The 20,982-nt window shown below is 37.5% G+C and overlaps 1 protein-coding gene and 1 long non-coding RNA gene across 2 annotated transcripts; one reads left to right on the plus strand and one right to left on the minus strand.

Moving 5' to 3' along the window:
• Window positions 1-5,370: 5,370 nt before the first annotated feature.
• On the plus strand, window positions 5,371-5,938 carry LOC149263391 (uncharacterized). The gene is made up of 2 exons (XR_016249664.1): window positions 5,371-5,771; window positions 5,860-5,938. It is a non-coding gene; the product is annotated as an uncharacterized LOC149263391 (long non-coding RNA).
• A 7,177-nt stretch (window positions 5,939-13,115) lies between these two features.
• On the minus strand, window positions 13,116-14,274 carry LOC149263392 (indole-3-acetate O-methyltransferase 1-like). Its single transcript, XM_089387662.1, has 2 exons — window positions 13,657-14,274; window positions 13,116-13,568 (listed from the first exon to the last, which is right to left on the minus strand). The coding sequence occupies exons 1-2, from the start codon at window positions 13,789-13,791 to the stop codon at window positions 13,197-13,199; spliced, it is 507 nt and encodes a 168-aa protein (XP_089243788.1). The 5' UTR covers window positions 13,792-14,274; the 3' UTR covers window positions 13,116-13,196.
• Between the last annotated feature and the right edge of the window lie 6,708 nt (window positions 14,275-20,982).

Here is a 20,982-nt window from a genome sequence, read left to right on the forward strand (position 1 = left end):
AACGTTTTTGTTTTCTCTAGTTGTTTTTACTCAACGCAGTTGTTTTGCTCACCCGTTGGACGTTTTGGCATCTCCATGGGCAGAATAGCAGATGATGGAAAATGAAGAGAAGGGGAAGCGACAACACCAGCAATCGACATGGCTAAAATTACACCCTGCCTCTCCAAATTCGCGGCAAATTATCCAGAGAATGCTCGGAGAAATCAACTCAATGAGCTGTAGAAACATGGAATACTTGCCTGCGTGGAAGTCAAAGGCACACATTGCATACGTCGTTTTGTTTTCTAGGCATGAAGTTTACTGTTTGAAGATTTAAGTGGGCACATTTTTATATTAGAATATGCTCGAGAAAAAAAGGCATAAACTAAGGGAGTAGTCTACGGAGGCAGTAGAATGGCCCCTTTTCCGGCACCGGCCGGAAAATCGTCCGGCTCCGGCTGCCGGAAATCTCTCCCTCTTCCGCCACCATCTCTCAGCCCGTTCTCCGCCACCCTCCCGGTCCGAACTGACATTCCCTGACATTCCTGACCGATCGCCTGACATCCCTGACCGATCGGGGAGTAATTCCTGCAGAAGGTAATGAGCTGGAATTCATTCGCGAAGTAATTCCCATTCCCTCCATTCGAATTCAACACCCGCGCCCATTCAAGCGCTCTGGTTTTGTGGTTTCGCTGTGCTCCCCTACCCTTACTCTGGTTTCGCTCTGGTTTTTGTGGTTTCGCTGTGCTCTGATCCTCTGCGAACTCCTTCCGCATCGCAGGTACCCTTTGCTAATTTCCGATAGCCAGTAATCTTATATTGAATTAAATTGGACAAATTTTAAGTTTCAGTTCTATAATTCTTAATCAGGCTTTATAAAGATCTCCCACTTCAACACAAACATCCATGAATTCAACACAAACAATCGATCTCCCACTTCAAATTAGGTCATGCTCAAGCTTCTTCGCGGGCTATCATAAATGAATTGGACAACCAGAATGTTTCGAAATAACTTCCTCGGCAGCTCATACTTAAAAACCAGAATTCTTCAGGACAATTTCCTAAACAGATCCTGTTTAACCACCAGACTCCGGTAATAACACAGTTGATGAACCGTTCGAGAAGTTATCTTGTTAAATTTTAATCTATATTTCTAAATATCAGAAACGGTGCCGTAAAGGTGCCGCTGAATAACCATTAAACGTGCATAATTTGAGGCCAACCATGATATTTAAGCTAAAACGTGAAGCCGTTTGCATCAAATTTTACCTCGAACCAATAATTAATGGTCAGGGCTAGGCATGAAATGAATTAACATCTTCAGGCAGTCAATTTTCGTGTACTGAAGCTGAAATCAGGAGTACATGGCAAGAATTACCTAGTTGAGGGGTCAATCCATAGCGCCGATTGTCAGCCATCAGAAGCCTGCTATAATCCACCCAGACAAATGAATCCCTTAAATCTAGCCTTTACACAGATTTTCCCCAAAATCCAAAGCTTTATGGGAATCAATGACATAATACAAAAAATGTCCTGCTGTTTCACATTTGCTTAATATTTGAAAATTGGTAGACGGGAGTTCATTTTTTGAGGATCCAAAATAGTAATCCTGCCTTCCAAGGCATCAGATACCTGGTAAGCATGCTCAGGATGCCTAATGTGACCATGTTGAAAATTGTCAGACTCGCTGCTGCTTATATTACTAGCCAGACTTTCTGCATTCCTATTCATTGACAGCGTAACATTTGTCCAGTCATTTGCATCTTTCATATTATTTTCACCAAGCAAGTTGTTATAATTATCATAACCACCAATAAATTGAATCCCAACCACTGAGGCATTCCCAGGATCAGAAGCTTCATTGTCATTTGACTGGTTGCTACCACAATGACTCCCACAGTTCTGATTCTTTAACTCCATCTTCTCAAAGATGGAGATATTTTCACCAGCACCAGGAAATAAGACCTGCCTATTTTCACTACCCAGGCCTTTATTACCCTGATTAATAATTTCAGCAACAGGTGCCCTGGATATCTGCTCAGAGCTTCCCTGACTACTTGTAGTCACTGATAGGTTACTACTATTTGTATGGCGTAGTAAAGTAGTGGTTTGTCCTTGCTTTCTTTTAGGGAACTAACTTAAAGATTCATCCAGAAACTGGCCTTGATACATCATCCAGAAACTGGCCTTGATACTCCACATTGTTATTTTTGCAATTGTCTGAAAGCACACCTTCCTTTGGTGCTCTCTGCTTTGTTCCACGTGTTGTTTGTGGAGTCTTCCTGCCATTCTGATCTTGCATCTGCAGGAATAGCAATTTTTTCTCTTAATCTTGCAGCTCAATCCTACAACTATTGTAAGAAGTGTATTAGATCTAAATTTAAAAAAAATCATACATAAGTGCTCCACATATGTATGATTAGCTTTTCCACTAGATTGTCAACTAGGTCTACTCTGATCATGTTAACAGAATCAACATTAAGAAATAGAAACAGATCTAAAAAAAACATCATGAAGATTATTTTTAGTTAGTGCCTTTTGACATCTTCTTATGAAAGGAACAAAAAATATGCAAAACAGGATAACATTAATCAAAGAATGTGGAAATGTAATCTAAGCCAAACAACACCCTTATGTATTATAAACATCCGGGGAGAGAAACAAAATTACTACAACATCAAAAGCATGTCGGGATACTCTAGTTCTTAGAAGTGAAAAGAAAACATGTTTCCATTCTGTACTAAACAGAAAAATATGTTTCTGGTCGTTCGGCATGCATATCAGAGAAGTTATAAAAGTGGACAAGTCAAGCATTTTTCTGTAGAAATTTTTCTAGAAGAATAGTAGAAATTTAGCTGGAAATTATAGTTCCACCTGATTGACATGAACTTTGACCATGAAACTTTGCCATTAGGGGTTTTGGCCCTATTTTAAAAAGACCCAAATGATTGGAATTCCAAGAAAATATGGGTGGATGAGAGTGGAACTTTCCCTCACCAAAAAAATTAATCACTAGAAAGGCTGAGTTTGTCCACTTTTTGATTCAAACCATACATAATGATTGTATGCCTTATTGACAATCTAATATGGTTTGAATCAAAAAGTGGACAAACTCAGCCTTTCTAGTGATTATTTTTTTTGGTGAGGGAAAGTTCCACTCTCATCCACCCATATTTTTTTGGAATTCCAATCATTTGGGTCTTTTTAAAATAGGGCCAAAACCCCTAATGGCAAAGTTTCATGGTCAAAGTTCATGTCAATCAGGTGGAACTATAATTTCCAGCTAAATTTCTACTATTCTTCTAGAAAAATTTCTACAGAAAAATGCTTGACTTGTCCACTTTTATAACTTACTCCTCTGATATGCATGCCGAACGACCAGAAACATATTTTTCTGTTTAGTACAGAATGGAAACATGTTTTCTTTTCACTTCTAAGAACTAGAGTATCCCGACATGCTTTTGATGTTGTAGTAATTTTGTTTCTCTCCCCGGATGTTTATAATACATAAGGGTGTTGTTTGGCTTAGATTACATTTCCACATTCTTTGATTAATGTTATCCTGTTTTGCATATTTTTTGTTCCTTTCATAAGAAGATGTCAAAAGGCACTAACTAAAAATAATCTTCATGATGTTTTTTTTAGATCTGTTTCTATTTCTTAATGTTGACTCTGTTAACATGATCAGAGTAGACCTAGTTGACAATCTAGTGGAAAAGCTAATCATACATATGTGGAGCACTTATGTATGATTTTTTTTAAATTTAGATCTAATACACTTCTTACAATAGTTGTAGGATTGAACTGCAAGATTAAGAGAAAAAATTGCTATTCCTGCAGATGCAAGATCAGAATGGCAGGAAGACTCCACAAACAACACGTGGAACAAAGCAGAGAGCACCAAAGGAAGGTGTGCTTTCAGACAATTGCAAAAATAACAATGTGGAGTATCAAGGCCAGTTTCTGGATGATGTATCAAGGCCAGTTTCTGGATGATGTATCAAGGCCAGGTAGTTTTAGAAACTGGCCAGTTTCTTGATGATGTATCATTGAGTGATTGATATTTTAGACCTCAAAAAAAGCATAAAAGAGGTTTTATATTTATATATATGTTGAATAACTTGCTAAGATCGAAATTTTGGTTTTGATGTCCTTGCATATTCTTTGACCAGATTAGTTCAAAATGGGCAAGCGAAAGAAATGGCAATATATCATGGATCTTGAGGTGCAAGACCCCAAAGGAAAAATGACTTTCTCTAATAAAGACTTGGTTTGGACAGAAATAAATACAAAAAACAATGGTATTGATCGTGTTGCTGTAATCCCATTACGATGGGTTGCTGATTTTATAAAAGGAGAGGAAGAAAATCCTATTGCTCCATGTAATTTCGTACGAAAAACAAAGGGTAAACCAAAAGAAAGATCTACTATTGCATTGCAATATGATATGTGAGTATTTAAAATATATATTGTTTAGATCTTTTGAAACCACGGTTATCTTTCTTTGTATGTACTAACAATTTAAATTTTTGGTTTAGCTATTATTGTTCATTTGGCCCAGAGGACAAAAGAGGAAATCTTTCAGCTAAACGAAGGACTTCATTTGTGCAGAAAAGGGGTTGCCAATGCCACTTTATTGTGAAAGTTATGCATGAAATTCCTGATAGAGCAATATTAACTTTCAATATGTATGAACATGTAGATGGGGAAGGTTGGGCTTGTCATGGTCAATGTGACACTTCAGGTGAGACCAGGGCCTTGCTTAGGCCAAGGCTTTCGAGGGACATTGTTGCATATGTAGAGAGTTGTTTCTTTTTGGGAGTGCCTATTGATGTAGTGTATAGAACCCACGTTAAGAGACATGTTGACATCGATGTGGCAACTCGAGATAGAGATTTCTTCTTATGCAGGAAAGATATTGTAAACATTTATAATAGGTTGGCGAAGGGAAATTATCAACTTCACAAAAAGGATGAAATGAGTGTAAACCTTTGGTATCAAAAGCATCGGGAAGATTTTTTCTTTTACCAAAAGCCCAATGGTGTGGAGGTCCCTTTTATAATAGGGATTCAAACAAAGTGGATGTTGGAGACAATGGTCAAGCTATCGCACAATAGCTTAATAGCCATGGATTCAACATTTAACACAAACAAATATGGGGTGAGTCAGATGTCAATGATTTATTGAATATATTTATTTAAGTTGTATCCATTCAAAATGATTAATAACCTGTATTTGAATTTATGTAATGTTGAAAATGACAGTATCAATTGTATACACTCGTGGCATTTGATGAACAACAAAGCGGGGTGCCTGTTGCATGGGTCGTGGCATCACGAAACACATCAGATGATATTGCAATATGGCTGGAGCAGCCCATGCGCAAGTGTTTCCAAACCCGTCCTGATTGGAAAGTCAATGCTTTCATGGTTGATGATGCACTGGCTGAAATCAGTGCCTTGAGGTAACTTTAACATTGTCATGATATAACCAAACTTGCATTTTTTCTAAAAATATCACACTAAAATGCATTGAATATGGCAGGAGGATCACAGGTTGTGATGTGATCTTATGCGTTTGGCATGTACGGAGGGCTTGGTTGAAAAATGTCAATCGATTGGCCACTAGTTCCATAAAAGCCAAAGAGATGTTCAGTGAGTTAGGTTTCATCATGAAACACACTCTCAATTATGAAGTGGAAGATGCAATCAATCAATTTTTTATCAAGTTTGCAGATGAAGAGAAGTTCTTAGACTATTTCAACAAGAATTGGGTCACTGGAGATAAGATTCGTAAGTAAACATTTTTTTCATATTATATGTATTTTTTTCTTTTATAAAGGTGATAGAGTGAGACTGACATCGTTCTGTTTGCAATTAGGTATGTGGGTGAAAGGTTGTCGGGAGTTTCCTCATGCAAATCAGGAGACCAATAATGCTGTTGAGTCATACCATTGTTACCTAAAAACAACATTTCTATCTGATAGAAGGAAAAAATGTGCCCGGAGGATGGATTGGTTATTGCATATGCTACTAACAACAGTTGAACCTTGTTATCGGTTCAAGGAAATCTTAAAAGAAGAAGGATTCCTAAACAACTACAAGAGAGAAAAGTAGCTAGAATCATCAGTGGAACGAGCAAGAAAAATTATGGATACTGATTGTTGTCCTCATGAGAACATAACACGTGCTTATTGGGTGAGAAGTCAGACAGATCGAGATAAAAAATACCTTGTCACCTGGTATCGTAAGGATTTTATAACGTGTGAATGTCCATGGTCTATCCGTGGAAACATTTGCAAGCATGCCATAAAGGTTAATTGGTTGTATTTCCAATCGGATAATTCAAATCCATTGCTTCATCAGCATGCAGAGGATAACATATGCAATGACCCACCTGAGATCAATATAGAGCCTCAAAACCATGATGAAGATGTCGATGCTACTCTTATGGCCACAAATGTTGTTGACGCAGATGCCGAGGCACTTCATTTGGCAAGGGAGGAGTTGTTTAGCTATACCCATCTCATTTTAGATAACCCTCCTACTACTTTGGCAAAGACAATCCAATTGACTGATATGCTTAAAAAAATGTTGGATGAAGCCAATAATTTGCACGTTACTGATTTTGACTTCACACCTGGATTGGAATCTCTTGATCCATCTTTGAAGAGGAAGAAGAGTTTCCTTAGCCCCACAAAGAAAAGAAGAAGCAGCAGAAAAAACAATGGTTTGGAAATTGATTTAAATGTTGATCCATCAGAATATGAACCATTTGAGTTTCGATACCTCAATAAGCAAGGACGTCATCGATCAAATAATGTCGTCTCTATGGTTCCAAGTTAGTTTCATGTGTTGAATAGAGTCATGATTTTAGATTTAAGTATTTAATCATCACTATTCTTTAACATGTGGTATGTTTATTTTTACAGCAATGCAACAATCCCCAACCATGGCGATAACCCAAGACCAAAGGGAGATGCAAGACCATCCAACCTTACTTGCCATGTCAGGTATATTTGACACTCTTTCATTGTGTGTGCACATATACCTTGATGCTCTAGAAAATTTCTTTGCGATAACGTTTGACATTTTTCTAGGTAACTATAGAATAAGTGGAGAAGCATCATCTTCAACCATGACTGATCATCTACAGAAGGACTTCAACTCTAGTGGGAATCAATGAGGTATGCACAAATAATAGATAAGCTAGGTTATTATGGCGTCGTCAGGTGGCCCTTTATCATATGATAAGTATATTTATGTTTTTCCATTGTTATGTTGTTATAAAAATACCTTTTTGATAATCTGTTCTCTTAAAGTTCATGAAACTTTGTGTTTTGACATGGAATGTTGTGTTGTTTCAGAAGGCTCTAGGTACATTGAGAACATGGGTGCCTGCAAAATTTGAGGAAAGTTTGAGCCTTCATCAGTGCAATATTAAAAATATGGGTGCCTGATGAGCACCGAGGAATGTTTGAGCTCTCATCAGCCGCAAAAGTAAAAGTTCAATTATATGCCACTACTCTCCTGAAGTTTCATGAAATTTTGAACTTTGACATGGAATGTCAAGTTAATTCACATGGCTCTGTAATTGTTCAACAAATTCAATTGTCGGTTCTTTTTATTGCAATGTTTCTGTATTTTCTCACGTAATTGGTCTAATACTGCAGACTAAGCTGTAACAATGTTGTATACACACCACAATTTGGTAATGAATTAGTGTTTTAGACATCAATCTAAATTGTTCTTCAAAAATATTCTCAAATGTTAGATGTGTTATATGATCAAAACAAATCTGATTTTATTTATGGTGTTCATATTTAAGAAAGAAGCTCTTGGGTTTATAGCATCTTGATGTGCAGTTTTCTGAACCTGTTGCTTTTGAACCAAGTCAACATGAAACTTGCATTCTTAGTTATTCTAATGCTTCAATTATGAACTCTGTTACCAACTGCACAACCAACCACTGGGATTGAACACATGCAAGGAATCCAGGGGCATTGACTAGGTTGTAGATTTGTTGCTAGTGGACATCACCTACAGAGGCTGGTTGTAGCCATTCATGTACAGAGCATTGTCTTGGCAAACCCCTGTTCAGCATTGAAATTGATGATAGCATTACAGCGATATCAAAGTCCTTCAATATTCTGAGAGTGGTCAAATTACAGTCCACTCAGTAAGCTTATTTAGCACTTACATAAGCATTAATCCAGTATATCTACAGAGATTTGATGATTATACAAGTTGGCATACTTGCTTAAGGGTGATGTACCCTAAATGAAGTAAGACTCCTAAATGATGTACCCTAAATTGCACAACGTATATAATTTCAAGGTAAAACTCCAGCAATAACAAACATTTATCCATGCACAAATCTCTCTTACAAGCTGTTCCAGAAAGGTTGGTGTAACAGATTTATACATCAATATGTAGTCTGGCATATTTGATCTCAAATGAGGCATGCAACCAAACCTTGAGGACAGATTTGAATAAAAATATTCTCAAGTAAAATTCTAGATATTTAGGACAAGTAAAGGTGAGTTTAAAGAGACTTTTTATGAGGCCATAAGGTGCTACCAATGCCTCATCCTTCACTTGGGCACCTGGGATCTAAACAAATCCGTGAAAGAAGCTCTAATAAAAAGTTCTTTAACGAAGATATTCCGCACGAAGTTCTTCTCATATAACTTCAGCAATAATATATAATTTATTCATGCACAAATCTGTCTCTAACATGCTGTTCCGGAATGGTTTATCTAACATATTTATACATCAATACATAGTCTGTTTTATTTGATGTTAAATGAGACATACAAGAAGGCCTTGAGAAGATCTGAATAAACATCTCCTTCAGTAAAATTTCAGATCTGTCAGGCAAGCAAAGGTGAGTTCAAAGAGATTTTTATGTGGCTGTAAGGCGCTACCAATGCCTTATTCCTCACTTGAGCCCCATGGGGTCTAAACAAATCCCTGAGGGACGCCACTCTAATAAAAAGACAAGGGTTCTTTTGGCTGTAGGTTGCAAGTTGAAATTACCCCTCTTAATCCTTTGAAATACCTAGAAATTTCTTACAACAAATCTTACTAGAGTAGAAAAGATCATGGATTATGATCAAATGACAAATTCTTATAAACAAGTACAATATCACCCGAATTTCATTGCCTCATAATCGTTGAAGAAGAGATTTTCAGCATGAAGGAGCTTACAAAATAGATAGCATCCTCCTCTACAACACCTTGCCAAAGCATCTAGCTTGAAAGAAAATTACAATGCAAAATGATACCCAAGAGCTCAAGTGTTCATTCCTCCAACAACCATTTCAATTGGGAAGGGTTTCTTTAAATAAGAGAAGAGCCAATCTCTGATGAAATAAAATAACAATATTTTTTCTAACTAAAGATAAATTAATAAAATGTTGATGGCGGTGGCACAGAGATAACAGCTAATTTCTAAAAGCTAGATGAGTGGATTGAATGGCTCAAGAGATGCCTAAGAGATTTGATGATTATACAAGTTGGCATACTTGCTTAAGGGTGATGTACCCTAAATGAAGTAAGACTCCTAAATGATGTACCCTAAATTGCACAACGTATATAATTTCAAGGTAAAACTCCAGCAATAACAAACATTTATCCATGCACAAATCTCTCTTACAAGCTGTTCCAGAAAGGTTGGTGTAACAGATTTATACATCAATATGTAGTCTGGCATATTTGATCTCAAATGAGGCATGCAACCAAACCTTGAGGACAGATTTGAATAAAAATATTCTCAAGTAAAATTCTAGATATTTAGGACAAGTAAAGGTGAGTTTAAAGAGACTTTTTATGAGGCCATAAGGTGCTACCAATGCCTCATCCTTCACTTGGGCACCTGGGATCTAAACAAATCCGTGAAAGAAGCTCTAATAAAAAGTTCTTTAACGAAGATATTCCGCACGAAGTTCTTCTCATATAACTTCAGCAATAATATATCATTTATTCATGCACAAATCTGTCTCTAACATGCTGTTCCAGAATGGTTTATCTAACATATTTATACATCAATACATAGTCTGTTTTATTTGATGTTAAATGAGACATACAAGCAGGCCTTGAGAAGATCTGAATAAACATCTCCTTCAGTAAAATTTCAGATCTGTCAGGCAAGCAAAGGTGAGTTCAAAGAGATTTTTATGTGGCTGTAAGGCGCTACCAATGCCTTATTCCTCACTTGAGCCCCATGGGGTCTAAACAAATCCCTGAGGGACGCCACTCTAATAAAAAGGCAAGGGTTCTTTTGGCTGTAGGTTGCAAGTTGAAATTACCCCTCTTAATCCTTTGAAATACCCAGAAATTTCTTACAACAAATCTTACTAGAGTAGAAAAGATCATGGATTATGATCAAATGACAAATTCTTATAAACAAGTACAATATCACCCGAATTTCATTGCCTCATAATCGTTGAAGAAGAGATTTTCAGCATGAAGGAGCTTACAAAATAGATAGCATCCTCCTCTACAACACCTTGCCAAAGCATCTAGCTTGAAAGAAAATTACAATGCAAAATGATACCCAAGAGCTCAAGTGTTCATTCCTCCAACAACCATTTCAATTGGGAAGGGTTTCTTTAAATAAGAGAAGAGCCAATCTCTGATGAAATAAAATAACAATATTTTTTCTAACTAAAGATAAATTAATAAAATGTTGATGGCGGTGGCACAGAGATAACAGCTAATTTCTAAAAGCTAGATGAGTGGATTGAATGGCTCAAGAGATGCCTAAGAGATTTGATGATTATACAAGTTGGCATACTTGCTTAAGGGTGATGTACCCTAAATGAAGTAAGACTCCTAAATGATGTACCCTAAATTGCACAACGTATATAATTTCAAGGTAAAACTCCAGCAATAACAAACATTTATCCATGCACAAATCTGTCTCTTACAAGCTGTTCCAGAAAGGTTGGTGTAACAGATTTATACATCAATATGTAGTCTGGCATATTTGATCTCAAATGAGGCATGTCCGACTGTAAAATTTGTGTGAATTCTGCAAGTGATTGGCAAGGTGGTTGGAGATGACTGAGAAGCAGTGCCCAGGATTTACCATGCCAATTTGTTTCTTTTCCTATTAACCTTGTAACCCAAACTGCTCATGAGTTTATCCAAACACTTGATTTTTAGCATGCATATTGTATTGAAGAACATGTTATATATGATGGTCACTTCATACTAGTTCTGTCTCAGCCATTGCAGGGAATATTGGCCCTACCTGCTGTCGAGGAACAACCCACAATCCAATCATTGGATCAACTCCCAAAGATGATTACATTACCAGTAGAGGATGGAAATGTATTGCAGCCATTGCAAGGAATATTGGCCCTACCTGCTGTCGAGGGACAACCCAGTATCAAATCATTGGATGAACTCCCAGAGATGATTACATTACCAGTAGAGGATGGAACTGTATTACAGATTAACAAAGCTATGTATGCAGAAATTTATCACAAGAAATCTATGCCTTGTGAAGTGCTGTAGCTAGGAAATTGATATTTTTGACATATTTGTTTATATACCCATGGTAGCCTACATGTTTTATAGTAGAGATTGCTATCCAATGGTACTTTTACATATTCACTGCAATGGTCATCATTTGACATTTAAAACTCCATATGTATATGCGTATATATATAATGGATGCTTGGTTTTTTCAATTATGTTTACAGTTTCAAGTGATGTAAAGAGGCCAATAATCACTGAATCAAATAATATTATTTAAAATATAAACCTGAGGGAAAAGTGCACACTTGTGAGTCGAGACCTTAGTCAGCCCAGGGACCCCAGAGACCTTTGTCAATCAGTGAAACAGTATACAAATACTGAGATCTAAATATGTTCATGTTTATTTAAAATCTTGACTGTGTTGGGATTAGGGATGTGACTATCTAGTTTTTCAATAAAGAATCAGGGTGCATCTTTGGTATTTCAGGGGACAGTTGCAATGCTTCTGGAGGGGTTGGTTGCATCATTAAAGGTGACAGGTGGAATATTGGTTGATGATACCTTCCACTTCCTAGGAGCTGGAGAGGTAAACCCAGCTCTATGTGTGAACCATGAAAATAAGACAGAGACCAGTTACTTTACAGTAATTGTGTGAACCATGAAAATAAGACAGAGACCAGTTACTTTACAGTAATTGAAAATATTGGTGACCTTATCTTCCAAGCTTGCATGCTGAATTTCTAGGTGAGGCACCAATTTCTATTGCAGAGCTGGGTTTATGACAGCCTCCAACCGATGCAGTATTATATCTTTTCAACCTACACAATATTATAATAAAGTTTCTGAGCCAAATTGCTTTCAAAATTATGACTCTTTCTAAAGTGATTAGTCGAAGTTGTGGGCAATTTTTATTTCCAATTTCTTTCTTATCTAGATTGGAGGAAGCTTCGTTGTACTAGTTTCGCAGCTCCGTTTCCACTTTCTAATACTGCCTATACTCGTCTTCCTCTGACCTTTTTAAACCTTTTGTGCGTTCTGTATCTTTACTTTCAAGAGCACATCTGGTGTCTAGGAATTTCTTAGAACTTTCCTGTGATAATCACGAACGCATTCACATGTTTAGAAATTTGAATTTAGAATACCAATGATCAAGAACGCATTCAGAGGTCTAGAATTTTGAATTTAGAATACCAATGATCAAGAACGCATTCACATGTCTAGAAGTTTGAATTTAGAAAACCAAAGCCATTTGGGCCAAGCATTTTATGATCCTTAGTGGTTTTATGACCTGAAAAAACATTCTTTAAACTATTGTTGTATTAGCAAAAATTGCAATATTTAAAATTTATTTTCAACTCTGGAAAAGCCCATCAGAAAAATACAGAGACTGGACTTCCTACTGGGCAGGGGCTTGTTTTAGCAACCCATCTTGTTACTGCATAGGAAGTTTAATGAGTTTTAATCATTTCCAAGCATCATTGTTAAATACTTAATAGCTAAAGCTGACCCATAGCCTCGCTCGATAGATTTCTGTTGAAAAACAAGAACGAAATAACAAATGAAATCGCTCACAGTCATGCCCGACAGAATTATATGTGAAATCGACGCATTAATTAATTATAACAAACAGTAAGAAATGGCCCCAACATAAACACATCATCGCCATTGTTGGATTGGATTCCATTTGATTAAACCGCATAGACGAATTGATGAATTTACAATTGGTCTAACTTATTTCTTCACGACAGCAGCGATAATGCAAGTGGCATAACGGGAGGGATGAATAATCCTCTTTTCCAAGAACTCCCCCGATCTGCTCTCCAATCTCTGAAACAGCGCGTCAGCTTTCTCTGATCCGATCTTCTGTTCGACGAGGCTTCCTACAAAGCTTCTCACTAGATTTGATTTCTTCTTCCCAAAACTCCGGGCGTCGTACACCCAGTCCTTGAAATCTTCTTCGCTCATGCAGCACACATCGCTGAGGACCTCCAGTCCCCTGATCTCGAAGGCCGACGACGCTTCAATCGCTTCTCTCACTTCTTCTGCGTTCGGAAAGTACCATGGCAGATTAAAACTGTCTCGGCTCTCTGCCTCCACTATTCCCTTCACCCAAAAATTATTTGTGTATTAGTCCAATGAAATCTTTAATTTGGGTTTGGACATTTCAGGGCAATTTGTTTAAATTCGTTACCTCCGAGATAAGGTCGTCCCAGGCTGCTTCGAAGTCGGCACCACAGTATTCGCCCTCTGCGCTCACTTGGTGATGCGCGGGCGCTGAGTTGGGGCGACCCATTGCGCATAAGAACATGGCGCCGCCACTTGCCATTTCGTGAGCTCGAGCACCAAAGAATTGGCGTAGGTCCTTCTGCGATTGCTCTGCATACGCTTTCGCTCTGCTCTGCACTGGAAGGCTGGTGTGAAGAAAATGGAATTCGAGTTCGAAGGGTACCTGCGAGCTGCAGCTGCAGAGCGGTACCTCTGGTCACCCCGGTTCGAAATGGAGGCTGTAGAATGCAGCTGCAGCGAGCGGTACCTCTGGTCACCCCGGTTCGAAATGGTCACCCCGCCGGTTCGAAATGGTCACCCGCCTGAACTGCAGAGCGTTTACTCCCCGCAGGAATTACTCCCCGATCGGTCAGGGATGTCAGGCGATCGGTCAGGGAATGTCAGGGCGGTGAGGGAGGGTGGCGGAGGAAGGTGGTGGTGGAGCGGAGAGATGGTGGCGGAAGGGGAGAGATATCCGGCAACCGGAGCCGGACGATTTTCCGGCCGGTGCCGGAAAAAGGTCCATTCTACTGCCTAGGTAGACTACTCCTAAACTAAGATTTAAGTGGGCACATTTTTATTAGAATATATTAGTTCATGCTTGAAATAAAAAAGGTGTAAACGAATATTTTAAAAATAGTGTAAAAAAAATTATTTTATGGAAAGTTTTAAAAGGGTGGTATGTAAAAGTGCTTTAATATATTTTGGAAAAATGTGTTTTTTTAATGTAATTCTTTTTGGAGTGATAAGTGAATGTTGAAAGTTCTGAGGTGATGGTGTGAAGTGATAAGGTGATTTTTTTTTGTAATTTTGTAGCGATAAGTGTTTTGTAAATTCGGAGAGATAAGTGAATATTTTTACTTCCAGAAGGTTGAGTCAATAGTTATTTAGTTTTTGAAGACAAGTTATTTCAAAAGTGGATTCTCATTACTTGAGAAGTCCCAATGACGATGTTGTAAAGATAAAATGCTGATGTGCTCAATACTTAAATAAAAACACATCTTTTTGGTGGTGATTCTATCCTAGATCCACCTGAAATTGAATAAGGGGATCTTAGGTACACCATGTGTAATGTATGCATGTGCATGACTTGTGTTCAAATTATCTCTTTGTATTATGCTTAAACAAAATGCACATAATAAAGTTTGCATATACAAGTCATCGATCAAGCTCCTAAAATCAAAGCTCCCATAATCAATTAAGTTCATATTAAGCACAAAGCGTCACATCATCGACTTGATAAAAGTAATATTCTGCAACAACATTTCACAACAGCTAATTCACGCCATCAAGTTAAGGACGCTACAAATCAAGCACTTCAAGCCAAGACGACATCAACATCCTCAACACTTTTTGTATCCCTTGCAGATAAACATTTTTTAACTAAATTGTACGGGTGCATTCTAGGTTGTAACTAACACCCTAATTTGACTTGTTAAGGTGAATACATTAAGTCAAGTAAGTCTTCAACAGAGTCATCAAGATTGAACTTGTCATTTGTATCTTGGGTGCATTTTTGACAGTGTTCGACACCCTTTCCTTTTTTTTACAAATCATCACACTCAGTGAGTACATTCAAGAAATCACAAATGTCAGTAATCAATCAAGCAAGTTCAAGTGAGCATCAAAGCAAGCCAGTGTGAAGTTGATTGAAGCATTCACAAAGTGTTAGTGAAGCATTCTAGCAAGCAATCATCATCAAATGAGTGTGAATTCTAGTATTCTATTCTTCAAGTGAGCAATAAGCGATAAATCAAGCGAGCATGTCATTCAAACCAATCATCAAGTAAGCATACAATCAGCAGTTAAGCAAGTGTTTAAAAGCATCAGCAATCAACAACCAGTACAAGCGAGTGTGTCATTTCAGTGATCGACTCAAGTGAGCAATTTTTTCAAGCACGACTTCTACTTCAAAGTAAGCAAGGCAACATGGCGACACACATTTAGTTGTCCCAAATTATTAACAATTTAATGTTATCATCAGCCAATCATGGTGCACATCAGCAAAACCACTCTTGCTGATATTCAAGTGAATCTTCAACATCTACATGAAATGATTGAGTTCCTTCAACTGGAGTTGTAACTGCAGAGAAATGAGTTGCAAGAGAAGTGTGTTGCTTCCAAGTCTTTGACCAATCGAGAGACAGCTAATCATTCGACTTCATTCATCCAACTAGCTTCAAGTGTTGAAATTATTCTAGTTCAACTTTCTTCCAAACCCATCATCAAGCCATGGGAAGAAATTCAAAGTAATCGAAATCGACGAGGCTTAGGATATGTCAAAGATAATGACAACTTACATATCCTTGATTATTCAAAGCCCATTCAGTTCGTCAGTGCCGGATTACTTGAACAAATCACCTCAGCAAGTTCTCAGCCACTTGTAGACCGACGTTAATGCACATAAACTGAAGTTACAAACAAACAGAAATGCACACAAACACAAGTTGCTGACAAACCGAAATGTTCTCATTGTCAAAGAACCGGTCATGTGGAAGATCAATGTTTTGATCTCCTTCCTTGTAGCCATTGCAGAAACTCAAATCATACATCAGAGAAATGTTGCAACCAATGACAGTCAACCAGATTGAAGATAAATTATTCATGAATTGATCCCTGGGAATGGTCATCCACAGCCAGAAGATTGTACAAGTTTTACAATCGGATTCACTCACACATATTGCATCCAACAGTCAAATGAAGATGGTACTCTCGTGCAAGTGAACGAGGGAGTACACCAGTGAGACACTCCTACACCTACAAGGGGGAGTTCAGATATATTTTGGAGAAGATTGCCTCTCCTTTCAGCTGACAAAGGGGGGAAAATGTAAATGAAATTGACAAGTGGTTATCAGACTGAAAGCCTTAACAACATCAATGAAGCAGCCATTGGGCATCTTCATCAGCCAGTGGGTGATCATCATCAGCAAATACGCCAGTGTGCGTTCATTAATTGTGTCAGTGGACACCGGATGTTGTTTTCAAGCAAAGGACAGTTGGATCCTTTTGTGGCTTAGCACATGATGGAGTTGTCAAGCAACATTCAGAGATGAATCAGTCATGCAGCTAATTCATGTTCTCTTCAGATTTAAGTTTTTTTCAGCATCCAACTTTGGTGTTTTTTCAGGCAAATGTTTTTTTGAGGATCAATTTGAGAACTTGGAAGATGGTTCCTTGTTCGTGTTGGATTTATCATTGAGGGGGGAATGTTAGCCTCACTCTCTTAAAAATCAATAATAAATCCAATTAAATAAATAAAATCATGAGAATTCCTCAAACCAAGGATTCTAGTTTGGATGAGAGATTCTCTCCAACTAGCTCTCCTAAATTAGTGTGTAAGTAGAGAAATTGTCTCAACCAAGTGAGTCTAAGATAGACGCACTATCTTAAGACCACTTTCTCGTGTATTTAAATGTATTATTAAATTATTTGCATAAGAGAGAATTACATAAGCATGAGAGACCACATGATGGCTCTCTGCCTTTTCCACCAGTTTAATTTTTGTGTGTTAATTTGTTGTGCATATGGTAATATGGCTGTGTGATTCTTATTCATAGTAGATCCATGAGGATATGGTCAATAATAGTAACGCTTGTTTACAAGCATAGTCAAAAGAAAAACTTATTTTTATCATTTTGTATATTGTGTGAGCCAAGTAAGTGTTGAGAATGTCACAAGATGCACTAATGAGCTTTGTGTGTCACACAAATATTTGACTAGTTCAGAATGGTGAGGACGCAAGGGAATCAGGGCCAAGGAGGTTCATCCCAAGTACCATCACCTCTAGAGCCCCCATTTCCATCATTGGAGTTGGCTCTCATATTATGCTCCCTAGAAGCAATTAATGAAACATCAAGAGGGAGTCAAACAACTAAGATGGAGGTGGATCACCCTCCATCAGGAGTATGCAACCTCGAAGGATTGAGGGTTTCTGATAGAGGGCCTCCAACCAAGGAAATTATTAGGGAGCCCCATAGGATTAAACTCCCATAATTTGCTAAAGGTTGTGCCAACAAACGAGCAGAAGCTTGGTTGGAAGGAATAGCAAGATGTTTCACACTAAGAGAGTATCCTTCCAATTCAAAGGCTAAGATAATGATATTTCAGCTCAAAAATAATGCTTTTAATTAGTGAGGTGACCCAGAGTGACAACTACACCTCACACTTGACACTATCACCTCAAAGTTATTTAAGGAAAGGTTCAAGAAGAAGAACTTACTAGGATATTATGAAGAATATCAAGGATGATCCTTTCATGCTTTGGTGCAGGGAAATTACATGATAGAAGAATATGAGATCAAATTCATGGAATTGTTTAAGTATGTCTCCTACATGGACATTGGTCGTTGTCATGTAGATTGCTTCATTTATGGATTGAACCCCAAGATTAGGGCAATGGTTCTGACGTGGAAACCACTCAATTATGGAAGTTGTTGAAAATGCTCGCTACTTAAAAGGGTGAGATAGGGTCATTTTTCCACCACATCCAAGGTTTGTGGGGAAGGCCCTTTAGACCTTCTACGGGGGAGGAAGTTTGGGGTCACCGCCATATGGAAACATTGTTCTACCTAGAACAATGGTAACATGAATTTCAATGGCTGCTATTGTGTTAGGTAAACTTGACTCAGAGAAAGAGTCAAAGTTGACCAGATCATTAGTAGTGGTTTTCATTCCATGGTTTTTTGCTTGCACATGATTTTGTGTCTGTGGATTGCATGTAATGAAGCCTTTAAAAGGCTTGGAAGACTTCATTGTAAGGGGGCCAAGGGATGTGAACGGTGAAGGCTCACTTGGCCGACTTGTCCATGGATTTGGCCAAGGATCTAATGGAATTTTGTTAGTTGGGTTTTTCCCCGAAGTTGGGGTTTTCATAGGGTAGACATAGTGTTATGTTTTGTTGTTGTGTTAATGTTTCTCTTGGTAAAAGTTTCATGTCTCTTCAACAATTAAATTTCAAGATTTGGTGTTGGAAGCAAAGGTGGATTTATTTTGCCTTAGAGGGACGCATTTGTGGTCAAGGTTAACCTGATCTATCTAAGGAGAGTAGCTTGATAATGGCTATGAGGAACTTGGTGAAAATGCAAAGTTTATCTTGGCAACAAAATACAAGAGAAGTGAAATCAATGTAGCAGGAAAATAATTGTTAAAGGTGCTAGGTAAAATCCATGCCAAGGCTAGATGGATGTGGTTGGTGATTTGTGGGCATCCAAAGGGCATACCAAATAAAAAAAATGGAAAATATGGTCACTGCCACCTCCTTAAACAATAGCTCGGCCTCATACAATGAGTCGAGCATGACAAAATGAGCAAGAGCACATGGAAGGTCAAAGGAAAAACAATAAAGGTCGTGTGGAATATTCTGGTGACTCATGTGGAGTTCAATTTGCCATAATCAACTTATGTCATGTTGTTTGTTAAGATTAGACAGAAAAGAGAGATCTTGGGACTAATTGAAGGTTGCATCAAAATCATTATGTGTGCTAGAAACATTTTGACTGAAGATGCTCTGAAGGAATCTTCAAAGCTCGGATCTTAGAAGTCACTTGGGGAGAGGACGAAATTTATTAGTAATCTGATTGCACTATGGTTGAGCAGGGCATGGCAAATGCCACTAATGAAAGGGTGAGGAGTGAAATTTGTCATAGGTTTGGATATTAGAATGATGGCTTGCATGCAAATATGTTAGGTCCCTATAATACTAGTGTAGCCTCCTTATTGATATTGTTAGTGTAGCCCCCGTATTCTTATTGTTGTGCCCACGTAGCCCATTTTGGCCTTACTAAAGCACATTCCACATTTGAAGGTTTAATGAATTCCATTTTCAAACCCTTGCTTAGAAAAGTTGTGTTAGTATTTTTTGATGATATACTAATCAATCTAATATGTTGCATGTAGTATGTGTCCATCATGTTTTGATAATGGGAAAAGGACTCCATGAGTGTGAAGGTAATATTCTCATTGTTGTAAAATAAGTTATAAACAAAGAAACAAACTCTAGTTGATCTAACCATCTCTTAAAATCTTATAGATCAAGGAAATAGATATTAAAATTAGTTTTTAATTTAAAGGGTGTTCTTCCTATTTAGGTGTGAAAATGAGCATCTTTTCAATGATCCTTTTTACCATATTTTCATAACCTTTCTCTTAACTTTTATCCTTTTCATTCTTCTAGCTCTTACATAATCTTGTTTTACTCTATTTTTATGTTTATATGGGATTAGGCTTCATATTTTCTAGTGCATTTATTTGATTATTTTGTGTTATTTTATGATTAAATATTAGAAAAATGACATGTTTTCACTTATATCTGAAAGTTGTGCGAGTTTGGTGATGATTGTAGGCATATTTGAAAATTCCAAGAATACAAAATTTTACCATTAAGGTTCAAATTCGATTTTTGTCTTTAACCTTTCAAGATTTGATGAAGATTTGGAAGTATCACTCAAATATTTTGAAAGGAGAAGAATCATGGAGATTTGTTGTCAAATATCTCAAAAACACTCATGAGAATATATTTAGGAATATTTAGAGATATTTATTTGTTAATTATTAGCAAATGGCTGTAACCACATGAGAGATATGTGGATCTGAATTTATTATTATTTGTTTTGGTTTCAAAATAAGTTTTTGGCATAAATAAGAGTGTCTTCTCCATTCCAAAAGGAGGACTCTTGGAGTATATGTCTAACTTATGATGGAATAGAATAAACTTCCTAATATTTCCTTTCACATATACTATTATTCTCATGTTTTAGATGTATAATGTTTTGGTTTAGTTTATGATGTTATAGAATATTTTGCTACTTTGTTCTTGGGAGAATTGAGCTCACTCCAAATAGATCATAGTGGCATTTTATTTCATTTTATATTCTCTTATTTCATGCAACCTCATTTCTTGTACATTATTTCTTGGTAAATATTTTTCTTTATCTTCCTTAACCTCTATTCTCATTTGTCATAAATCACTTATTTTTGTCAAGTGGTCTGAGTTCATTAGAGATGACATCAGGCTTGACCTGTGGCTTGAGAAATCGCGACCCAGGGGCATCTAAGACGTCAAAAACACCCGAAGATTGCACCCGGCCTGGGCCGCACCAGCCCTTAACATGATTGGATTTTTGCCCATGGAGTTTTGAACCGGTGACCTTCACATCACGGAGTGACTTAATAGTACACCCCATCACCGTCTATTCTACACCCTGTGGGCTTGTCATAAATCACTTCATTTATACATTAATTGTTGTATTTTCCT

Source organism: Pinus tabuliformis, chromosome 6 (assembly GCF_031772625.1).
Source record: "Pinus tabuliformis cultivar Carrire ecotype Pingquan chromosome 6, CPIR1, whole genome shotgun sequence".
Lineage (NCBI taxonomy): Eukaryota > Viridiplantae > Streptophyta > Pinopsida > Pinales > Pinaceae > Pinus > Pinus tabuliformis.

Coding starts and splice junctions, on each gene's coding strand:
- LOC149263392 (XM_089387662.1), bottom strand. CDS start 13,791: ATGGCAAGTGGCGGCGCCATGTTCTTATGCGCAATGGGTCGCCCCAAC. Junction 13,569..13,656: donor GGGACGACCTTATCTCGGAG/GTAACGAATTTA, acceptor TTTTGGGTGAAG/GGAATAGTGGAGGCAGAGAG.